The sequence below is a fragment of the Triticum dicoccoides genome, chromosome 5B, assembly GCF_002162155.2.
Source record: "Triticum dicoccoides isolate Atlit2015 ecotype Zavitan chromosome 5B, WEW_v2.0, whole genome shotgun sequence".
Classification (NCBI taxonomy): domain Eukaryota; kingdom Viridiplantae; phylum Streptophyta; class Magnoliopsida; order Poales; family Poaceae; genus Triticum; species Triticum dicoccoides.
The window spans coordinates 662,572,108-662,583,236 of record NC_041389.1 but is presented as its reverse complement, the minus strand read 5'-3'; the positions used below and the strand labels follow the sequence as shown (position 1 = coordinate 662,583,236).

Sequence of the window (11,129 nt, the reverse complement as noted above, 5' to 3'; positions counted from 1 at the left end):
AACTACAACAAACAACTGAAATCTAATACTCTACATTAAGTAACAACACATCCTTACATACTACAATGCTACCCATATCATTTCCATAATATATATTTCTTCTTAGTGCGTTAGGTAGTGCTCCTAACTTAACGCACATCCGTTACTTAATTGAGACTGTGTTGGTCTAGCATGATATTAAAAGTAGAGTATCTTGTAATACATGAAAAATATTTTTACCCCTCAAATATTACAATGTAATGGATGTGGTGGTGAATAACTCTATTTTAGATAATCAGAAGTCGACCTTGCCACTCCCTAGCACAAAAAACAATGATATTCCTTCAGTTGATTTTTATTAACATGTTTATATTCAAATTTTCTTATGCATGGCAATTTATGTATATTTTTCTACGTGCCTTAAAATTAGGCGATTTCAAATATCAAAATATATGACACTGATGGTGGTGGTCTATTAGGGAGATATCTGGGCTAGGTCTTTTTCTTTGTATGATGGAGTTTTTTTCTTCTTCTTTTAATCATGCATAGATTTAAATTTTATTAAATTAGGCTTGAGAGCACTTTACTTGTACGTGTCGTTTTGCTATGCAAGTTGGTTTTTTCCAGTGATAAATTGGGATGTGTGATTATTTTTAGCGGGCATGCATTTTTTTAGTTGTACGGGTCAATATTTTGCAAAGAGAGAAGGCACGTGTGCTGATTCTATGAACTTTGACGTGCATATTGAGGACTTCTTTTGTTTTGGGCGTGAGATTTTTTTTAGTTGTTCAATTTTATTTTAGGTACGTGGTTAGAACACTTTTTTAGGGGATTTTTTCCATTACGTACATGTGGGTTTTAATAAAGGACGACTCTCCTTTTTCTTGAGTTGTAATAAGGCAGGACTTTTTTTTAACTTTGACGTGGGCATTGATGTTTTTTTTTTCTGTCGTAATACGGCATGGCTCTCATCTTTTTCTTTATGTGGGGGACTCTCATCTTTTTTTAAGGGAAGGACTCTCATCTTTTTCTTTGTACGAACGTGTGGGTTTAATCCCAGATATGTTCATGGTGTTTTCTTTAAAGATGCAGGCCTTTTAATAGATCTTGACCATTAAATTCACAATCTAATGGTTATGTATTCTTATTCTGGACGTACGATTCAATTATTATTGTAGCTTTTTTTTGCGAAGAATTATTATTGTAGCTAATTCTCTAGAATTTACAACTTGTAAGTTGTGGCTGCCCAGGACTCCAAAACTTGCGTAATAAAGTTGTGTCGATGTATTCTAAATCCTGGACTTACAATTACAATTCACTTGTGTAGTTAGTTTTGATGATGTGGATTAGTGAGAAGGCTTGAAAGGTCCATCCATGTACAGGTGCCCATGGAGATGTTTTCCCTTTTTTTTAGGCACAGATGCCTTTCCTTGTTTTAGCTGGCAAGAAGAGTTTCATAGATGAGCTGTTATGTAAGGATGCCTTTTTTTTGTTTGAGTGGCAGCTGTCTCTTTTTTAAAAGAAACGATGGATACCTTTTTTATTGTTTAAATTGGACGTGTCAGATGTGGACAAGGCGTTTTGGTGCTCGGGCTCAGATGAGCCCGAAATCTGTGCCGATCGTAGGCACCTTGGGATGCGAAAAAACCGCTCTGCTGCGTCAGAACGCAACCCGCGTTAAAAATGTATACGGCCGCGATACGAGTGTGTACCGTCGTTTGGTGTGGGCCAGTTTTGTAGGGCGGGGAGTGTTTCCGTTACAGCGAGGCTCTGCGCCACGGCCCGGGACGTGAAAACTATTGTGGGCCGCGGAACAGGTCTGCGGTCCAGGTGGCACGTGTTGAAGTCTGGGCCCGCTAGGAGATCATAATGCCTGGGACCCAAGGGTTGTCGACCAAATCGGTCTCATTCCTCACAGGTGCCGTGTTCTCGTCGGAGTTTTGTAGTGCACAGCGGCGCCGGCAGCTGGTTCCGGTGACTTCTGGATGGAGGCAAATCCTGCTGGAGTAAGGAATGCGTTGGCAAGAAGGGTTCAGCAAGCACGATCAAAATGCGCGCTTGCTTGGAGGAGTTGGATCATGGTCCCTCCTCCCCTGGAAGAAGGTTCAGCAAGCACGATCCAAATGACACTGCCTTGTTCGCAGAGGTTGCTGCATTTTCGGCGGATAGGAGCGAGTCCAGCGCAGTGTGCAACCTTGGTGGCGACGACACGGATGCATGATGGACCCGATGAGGAGGACGTTTGCACCGAAACAATCAAACATAGACGGGCTCAGTAAGTTTCTTTGTGCCTTGCAGATGGTAACACTGTCGTTGCCACTACAGCAGCAGTTGCTGTGTGTGCGTCTGTTTCGTACTTAGTGTGCTGTGGTGATTAGTACTGACTTGATGTCGTCATGTTATGCGCGACATGAAGCACATCGGTCAGCATGTGGGTAACAGTAACACGCCTTTGTGATTTTGATTAGCGAAATGTGTGTCGCGGGTTTGGCATCTTTATAGGAATTCTTACAGGGTAAACATCACACAGATTGTTTAGAAAGGGGTGCCTGTGCCTGCATGGTTGCGAGCAGCAGACGGCGGATTTATCTGCATGCATAAAAAAAAGCACCTAAGCACACAGCAGACGAGACTTGGCTGAAAAGTCGTCGGGCCGTCAAGACGGCTCAGAAATATTACCGGGCCGTGCGACCGAGCCTGATCCGGCAAACGGCCGTGCCGCGCACAGCAATTAATGACGCAGGCCCACTTTCTTTTCTCCCTCTGTACAACGGAAATACAGAAGAGAATAAAGCTCCTGGCTCGGATCTTAATGTATCTGGACGACTCTGATTTCAAGATCAGCTGAGACCGGGCTCAGAAGAGAATTTTCGCGTGTCAGATGTTGTTTTAATGGACCAAAGAAGCGGAAGTTGCCTGAAAAGATGCACAGGAGCGATGGGATGTTTTCTTTAAGGAGCGCTGTTTTTCCTTTCTTTAATTGGCAGAAGAGTTTCATGGATCCTGCATGTAAAACTGTGTTTCACAGATCCTCGAGAGTTGTTATGGAAGGAGTCTATCATTTTTTTTAAAGGAACAGATGGATGTTTTTTTTCTTGTTTCAACACATTGGCCGTGTCATATGCCATTATTTTGGACAGCCGGAACCATCTGTGTTACGCAAGTTTTCTTCTTATCTTGGTCGTTAATTTTATAATCCAACTGTCTAATTAATTGTGATGATGTGGATTAATTAGAAGACTTGAAAGGTGCCTCCAATTAGTAAATATAAGATTCAGTGCCAAGTGGACCCTATGTTCATTGAATTTTTTGATTAAGCATGTTCTTTGCTTTTGTCAAGGTTTACGAATTACGACATGCATATAGGGTAGATGGGTAGCATTGATACAACAATGATATTGAACAAGATGTAACAAACGAAAGTGAGATGATAAGGCCGAAATGAATAGATGACAGGAAATATTAGTTCTCTTGATGGTCACATATAGTCAAACGGTTCTTAGTACATGTACATGTACCCCATTAATGTTAGAAAGCAAATGGAAGCACACAGGCTGCGGCACAAACAACTAAATACATGGACCGGCATTATATATCTTTTAGGCAACTTTCCTAGTGCCAAAGACAAAGATTGGACTGCTGAGCTTGGTCATCCTTTTCCTCGATGACAGTAAAGAGATGCAACTCCACCATCATACATTAGGAAATTAAATATAAGAAAAAAGAAATTGACGTATCCAAACTTTCTCGTTATTCTACCTGCTTTCAAACCTGAGACACAGTAATTTGCCGCTGTGATCCTACTACCAGTAAATAATTATTTTCTTTTACTTTAAAAATAACTGCATGTCTACACAGAGTATGGCTTCAATCTAAATAATTCAGAGCAAGGGGTATTGTGTGATCTCTTTTGACGAACAATTATCAATTGAGCTAAAAATATTCATAACTTGTGTGCATTTTTATGTGTCAAATTTTCCCCATAATAATATTGTAAATTGGAGAAGCAATATTTACTGAAGTATACATCACACAACCACACATTAAAATTCATTAAACAGTCCGTGTATAGAAGTTTGCGGGTAAAGTAAACACATCTCTTCAGGGTGTCGAAAGCATGCATATGTTTTGAGAAGGTCATTTGTTTTAATTTGGCAAATGATTGATGTGTAGGTACGTCAAAGGCAATTGTAGAAACAAAACTCTTGAATACAAGAACAATACCTAGTAGCAAAGGAAAAGCAACCGTCAAAAGGCAGAGGTCATAGTCCAGGCACCTATATTGGAGGGGGAAAACACAAGTATATATAGAGGATAGTAGGTATCGAATAAGTATATAACACTGGCCAGAGACAAAGGAAAACCCAGGTTTTTCATGTTTTACTTAGATCGTTGATAGGAATAAGAACGTAGTTGATGTTTAAAGGTAATTGTGACCCAGAAAATTACACTATTCTTAGCAAATACAACAGTTAAATTCATGGAGCAAATAAACATAGTGGACACTTTCAGACGCGCATAAAGCATATATTAAAGTAGATAAAATCATGTCCAGTATACAATCTAAAAGGGCTTTGATGCTCAGAATATAGGAAAGAACTCTGGCGCATAAAAGGGAAACAACACATTACATGTGATAAATGGATGACATCTTAAGATGCAGGGACTCCATTTGATTACATGAAATTTGTCAACTCAAGCGCTAGAAAGGAGAAATGATGGTGTCAGACAACTCACCATATATCATCGGTTCTCACAATAATAGATCCATAGAACTGTGACAAATTTCAGAACTGCATCTCCTGGGAAGGCCTGCATGCCATGCACACAGATAGAACCAAAACTAAATTAGCAATAGTAGAAATAACCATCAACTTGCCTGAGGAAATAACTAAATAGTAAGAAAGAGGGGATGGAAAAGTTGTTGGCAGCATATCAACAATTGGACTAAAATGGCGAACATACACAAAAAATAAAGTGGTTTTTGGTGGTCAATAGGCACGTTTCAACAGACCTTTTTTTGGAAGTAAAGCAAAACTTTGTAACTTAACGGTGCTTGGGCAAATCACCCATAACACAATCAGCCACATGGGCTGGTACATCAGACTCCCATAACACAATAGAGAGTATGTTCAGGAATTTCTCACTAAAGAAACAATGTGTGCCATTGCATATTCATAACATACTGGTTGCATAAGAAGTTCATGTAAAAGATATCTAAATCGTGTAAGGCTGCTTGCTTTCTAGCTAAAATGAAAGAAAAATGTACATTTAGCAAGCATGTGGATAAGAAGATAAGAATCCACCTCAGATAAACAAGACACTCTGCAAGAGAAAGGAGAATCGGTCAATTCATGCACAAACAATTTGAGAATTGCTCCCAGCATCCAAGACGGAGATCTGGATGGCAACCAACACCTATTCATCCTTTACCAGGTGGTCTGGAAGGCAATAGAAGCCATTCTCTGAACCTTTATTTAAAAATTAATCATCAAAAAATGGAAGTAGCTGATTAATTACACATAGCTGAAAAACGGTACTAATTCTGCAGGGGTAGATCAGCACATTTAGCTACCACATGGTATGGTAAGAACTGGATAACATGATAAAGATACGCTGCTAAATGCGTATAAGTTGAATTATAGAGCAACAAAATATATGGGCATTTGGAAAGAGAAAGTAAGTTCTAATATAAATTCTGTCATGGGAACTGCTCAAATTTTACAATATAGGCTTCCAAGGGATCATAGGATCTGTATCAAGCTAAATTCAGGTGTCTGCTTATAAATTCAAATTAAAAAGGAAATTAATGTGGTGTCTAGCCTTAAGTTTCTTCGAACATTTAGTTATATTGTCACTTTGATCATGCAGTTCCAACCTTAAAAATATTCAGTAAACTAATATAGTGAAAACAAAGTGACTGTCATCTTTCTCGTACCTAATTCAGAATCTCCAACCTTAGATACAGATTATGCCATCGGTCCACAATCCACATAGCAAAGATCAACCATTCACTTGTCGAAATTATGCAGCCACTGCCAACAATAGAGCTCTCTTCTCATATCCCTAAAGAATTGAAAATAAGCAAATGAAATTTTCTGTATAAAAGTACACTCAAATAAGCAAATCAGAGGCAATATGCACCATACCTTGAGGAGCCAAGTAATCGAAGCGTGTCTTCCATGGCTTAACCAGAGAGCAAACCAACAAGAGGAGAAGTGAAAGACCACAACCTGCAAGCTGAAGATGCAGAGCATGTCAATGAGGCGAGGAAGGAGAAAAATCTGAATCTGCACAGTCAAAGATATATGTAAATATTATTACAGCTCATACAGAGGGATGACAAAATCTTTTGTTAACATGACCAACAGTATGTACTGGTCTATCAGACCACAAGGTAAAAACAAACATTATTGAGACCTTCATTTACAAATGTATCTTCTGTCAGTAGGTAATAGGAGTACAAAATCATGTCATTTGCTCTCTTACACAGAAAAAAAAATCAAACATCAAAATGCGGGAACACACGCGACTATATTCAAGGCAAATTGAATTCACCTGTTCTTATTCATCAAACCCTTTGTCAAAATTCTTCTTCTACTCGTCATAGGTAACCAGAAATTGAGAAATCAAATAAGATTATCAAATAATCTAAAAATCAAGTAGTGAAAAACTGGGAGAGGATCTAAAAATCAAGGAGTAAAAAACTGGGAGAGGAAGCGGCTCCAGAGGGTCACTCACCTCCAGCCCTCGCGTACGCTGTGGTGGCCCTGTCCAGATCGATTGAAGAAACTCCGATGGCCGCCATCTGCCCAATTGACAAACACCCCGAGAATCTCCTGTCTACACGAGCCTGCTGGGCCATTCTTCTCCATAGATGTCGCTGCCGTGCCGCCGACTCCCCACAGGCCGCTGCTGCCCTTCCAGCAGCCGCCATGCCCGGCAGACCCCCGTCGACGGATCCAGGCCGTCAACACCTACCTTAACCCGGCCCCTGCTCAGCTCAAGCCCACCGCAACCAACCCATTGCTTCTTGTCGTCGTCTCCTATCTTCCCTGCTCCTTGCAACGGTGGTGGCTGGGCGAGAGAGGAGGACGGGCAGAGGTGGCAGCGCGAAGATGCCGGCGACCTTCGCCCGACCCGGCTGATGGAGGATGGGGAGGCGTCGTCCTGCAGGAGCTACGGGAAGAAAGAGGCGAGCGGCGGCGGCGGCCATGCGGTGGTAGAGAGAAGTGGAGAGGAGGAGGCGGCGCAGTGGAGACGAGGCCGAGGCGGCGGCGGCGACAGGAGAGGAGGCGGCTGCGGGGGTTACGGGGGGTGACGCGGGCTAGGTCTTTTTTCTTCCGGTCGCTCGCTTCTTTTCCTTTTCGCTCGCCCAACGCTGCCCTCCCGTCCCATGGCCGGCCGCCGCCTGATCGGTCCAACTCCCTGCCTCTCTTCTCTTGTGTGGTGAGGGGAGAGGGGTGGGGAAGAGAGAGGGCGGAGGCCATGAAGGTTTGGCTGCTCGCTCGTTGTTCCTCTCGCTGCTCTCGCTCACTACTTGGCAGCGGAGGCGACGGCGACAAGAGGGACGAGGGTCCCGGCGGCGACAGGACGAGGGTCGCGGGTCGAGGGGGGAGAGAGGTGAGGCGGGAGGAAGAATAAAGGGGGCGCACGAGTGCGGGAGGAGGAGCAGCTAGGTCTTCTCCACAGGAGCTGCTCCCTTTTATACGCCCGGATGCGAAATGACGAAAATGCCCTCAGCGGGGAACGAAAATTACAGGCGGTGGCAGCAGCGATTTAAAGGCGACGTGGCTGGCTTCGTTGTGACTACGAACCCTTTCATCCTTTATAAGTTAGATACCTCGAGGAAGAGGTATTCGGTACTCATGCTACATTGGTCAATGCCTCCTAAATGTTCAAGTTTTGAACTCAATGCAAAAAGGCAAATAAATCTGAGAACATTGCATGTTTTAGAGATGAGGAAGGGGTCACGCACAAAAAATAAACCAGTCTACATAGTACTGCTGACTAAATTATCTTTTACTCCCTCCGTCCCTAAATATTCGTCTTTCTAGAGGTTTCAACAAGTGACTACATACGGAGCAAAATGAATGAATCTACACTTTAAAATATGTCTATGTACATCAGTATGTGATAGTCCATTTGAAACTCTAAAAAGACAAATATCCATTTGAAACTCTAAAAAGACAAATATTTAGGAACGGAGGGAGTATTGGGTAACAGGTGAAGTATTGTTGAAGTATAACTATCTTGCCAATCACATTTTCTACTGTATTTAAACATCAATATGTAAAAGAAAAAAAACTCAGCGTTCAGTACAACACAGAGCAAGGACTGTAACTTCATTGTTTCAGCTCCCTTACAAATTTGATCCACATTTGTGCAAATTGACCAAACAAAAGTTTGTGAGCAAGGCAGAGAACAAAAACCTTCAGCGGCAATACTTGATCCAAATGAACATCTCAGCAGCCAAAGAGTAGAAACACAAGAGCGTTAATTAGACAACACAAAAAAACAAACATAATCCCAACCTCTTGGCATTAGCACAAACAACTAATGCGCAGAGCCGCCATGCATGAACGAACAAACAACAGGACATTAAAACAAACACATGTGGGGCCACAAATTGCAAAGAAAACATCATCTATCAGGCAACTGACTTCGAGTTTTAAACTTAACATTCGAAAAGAAGCAAGGTCTCTGGAGCACTAAAAAAATACAAGCAGTGGTTCTCTTTGTAGCCAGGATCATGCAGGCACAACAAGCTCTGCAAAACGTCTCAGGCTTCATTCAGCAGCAGAGCATGATAAACATAACAAGAGGATTCAGTTCTTCATCTCATTAAGAAAACGAGCCATTACAGACATATATAGTGAAGGTAGCAACAGACCACAGCCTACGACCATTACAAGTTCAACCATGCTTCCAACTGTGCCATATTTAAACCATCACACCCCAACTCTAATAGATATAAAAAGCACAGAAGGCTATCAGCGAATTAACTACTTATAAAATAGATAAATGCAGGGACACGTTAAAGACAAGATATAGATGCCTGGAGCTGAAGGTAATTAACCACAACAATCGAAGCAAGAGCTACACTGTTGAAAGCGCCACGAGTTGAGCTGCTCTTCTTTTTTTCCTGCAAGCAGTAGCAAATATGGCATTGTTAGACTAGTCACCAAGAAGTATCAAAGACATCTTCTAATTTTCTCAAAAAGAAGAACCCCCTCTAACAATGCAGCCGAGCACAAATTATGGTTGATCAAGCAAACACTAGCCATCAATCTAGCAGAATGTGCGCAAATAACATCAGGTAGGAGGAGTAGTGGTGGTAGATTCAGACTCAAATTACCATCTATATCAGACGATTCTTCTTTTCCTTGTGGAGAAGACAATGAGACCATCCAGTGTGGTTCGCGCAGAACTTGGCAGCAACCAGGGAAGGTATGTCAGGATGGAAATCTTTGGAAGGCTGGACTTCTTCCCATGGCGCTGGCGCCGGCAAGCCATCTTTGATCGGACGATGGCTGCAGGACAGGAGAGACTTTGTGCGCATGTCGATGCTGATCACACACTCAATCTCCCTGCATAGCCGAGCCCTTCTCTCCCAATCGAGGTAGTAATCTCCCAGCAAGAGGTAAAGGACACCATCCTCGTCGGCCTTGAGGACTGGGCACTGCGGCATGGCCTGCGGCAGCCTCTCGCGCTTGTAGACCTCCGACTGCCAGAGCAGGGGCAAGGGCAGCTCCATGTCTTGGTCTCTCGTCCATGAGCGGAGATCTGGCGACAGGGTCCAGCTCCGCAGCACAACGTCGGCAGGGGGCGTGTTGTCACGGGGGTTGTCGCCACTGATGGTGACGATGGAGATGAGCTTTATGGAGTCCCCGACAGGGCCCATGGTCCGACGGTCCTTGGGGTAACTGCGGGAGAAGTCACGGCCTTGGCACTCCTGGGGAAGATGGATGAAGTCCAGCTCCACGTGGTCTTCGTCTTCGCTGGTAGTGGTACGGGTGGATGGCATGTCACAGACAATGGCGCCAAGCATGAGATCGGCCCAGAAAACCTTCCCTTTGAAAGTGAAGGCCGCGTCTACTTTGTAAGCCGGCTGGCGCGGCACCTGGGTATGCGGGCTGAAGCGCGCCTCCTGCTTCGTCCACTTCTTGCCAGCGGCATGGCTCCACCACCGGAAGATGATGCCCGACGACCCCTGCAACACTCTGTCGCGTGTAGCGAAACGGAACCCCAGATTGAACAGATCGTAGGAACCGTCGTCGCGTGGCAGGACAGCAGGTGGCCTCAGGAAGAAGAAGGGCACAGAATCAACTCTCGACGCGAAGTCGTAGCCCTCGAAGGAATCCATGGTGGCGGGGAGCAGCGAGAGCGAGTTCTTGGCGGCGTCGTAGACGAGCCCGTACCACCTGTCGCCGAACACCAGAGTCATGACGAGGTAGTTCTCCACGACGGAGTCGAGGACGCACCCGAAGCCGCGCTCCTGCGTCTCGATCTTGGCGCGCACGGACAAGGTGGAGAGCTCCGGCGGCTCGACGAGGTGCGCGTCGAGCGAGAACTGGTCCAGTATCCAGGACCCATTCTCGATGTTCCCCCAATCTTTGCTCGCCTTGGCCATGATCTTGTCCTCCTGCTCCTTCTCCTCGGCGTCGAAGACCGGGACGTGCTTCCTCAGCACGACCCAGGAAAACCTCCTCGGTGAAGACATGGCGGAAGGTGGCCGGAGATGTGGCTAGGGATTGGCGTGGATTGAGAGAGGATGCGGCGGCCTCTGGAGTCCCGATCCACAAATCGAAAACCCTAGCTTAGGCTGTAGGCTTTATGCCGTTTGCTGATGCCTGGACGGTGGAGATGCGGCCATACCAAACAACTGGAAGGAAATCTGTTGGGCTACATTTTGCTGTTGGATTGGTGGGCCGTGTAAACGCATCCGCTGGGTTGCCGCAACATTTTGTTGTTGGATTGGTGGGCCGTGTAAACGCATCCGGGTTGCCGCAAAGCGGGAGGGAATGAAACGTCCTCTAAAAAAAAGAGACAAATTGTCTCAAAAAAAAAAAAGAGAAAAAGGCGGGATTGAAATGAGAAAAGAAAAGAAAAAGAGCTAAAAACTAACATCTGCATTGTTTGGTTGCCCG

The 11,129-nt window shown here is 44.3% G+C and overlaps 1 protein-coding gene across 1 annotated transcript; it reads right to left on the bottom strand.

The window, feature by feature from the left end:
- Positions 1-8,786: 8,786 nt before the first annotated feature.
- On the bottom strand, positions 8,787-10,826 carry LOC119312438. Its single transcript, XM_037588163.1, has 2 exons — positions 9,338-10,826; positions 8,787-9,124 (listed from the first exon to the last, which is right to left on the bottom strand). The coding sequence occupies exon 1, from the start codon at positions 10,700-10,702 to the stop codon at positions 9,341-9,343; it is 1,362 nt and encodes a 453-aa protein (XP_037444060.1). The 5' UTR covers positions 10,703-10,826; the 3' UTR covers positions 8,787-9,124; positions 9,338-9,340.
- Between the last annotated feature and the right edge of the window lie 303 nt (positions 10,827-11,129).

Excerpts from the sequence above, each read along its gene's own strand:
- LOC119312438 (XM_037588163.1), bottom strand. The coding sequence starts at position 10,702 with ATGTCTTCACCGAGGAGGTTTTCCTGGGTCGTGCTGAGGAAGCACGTC.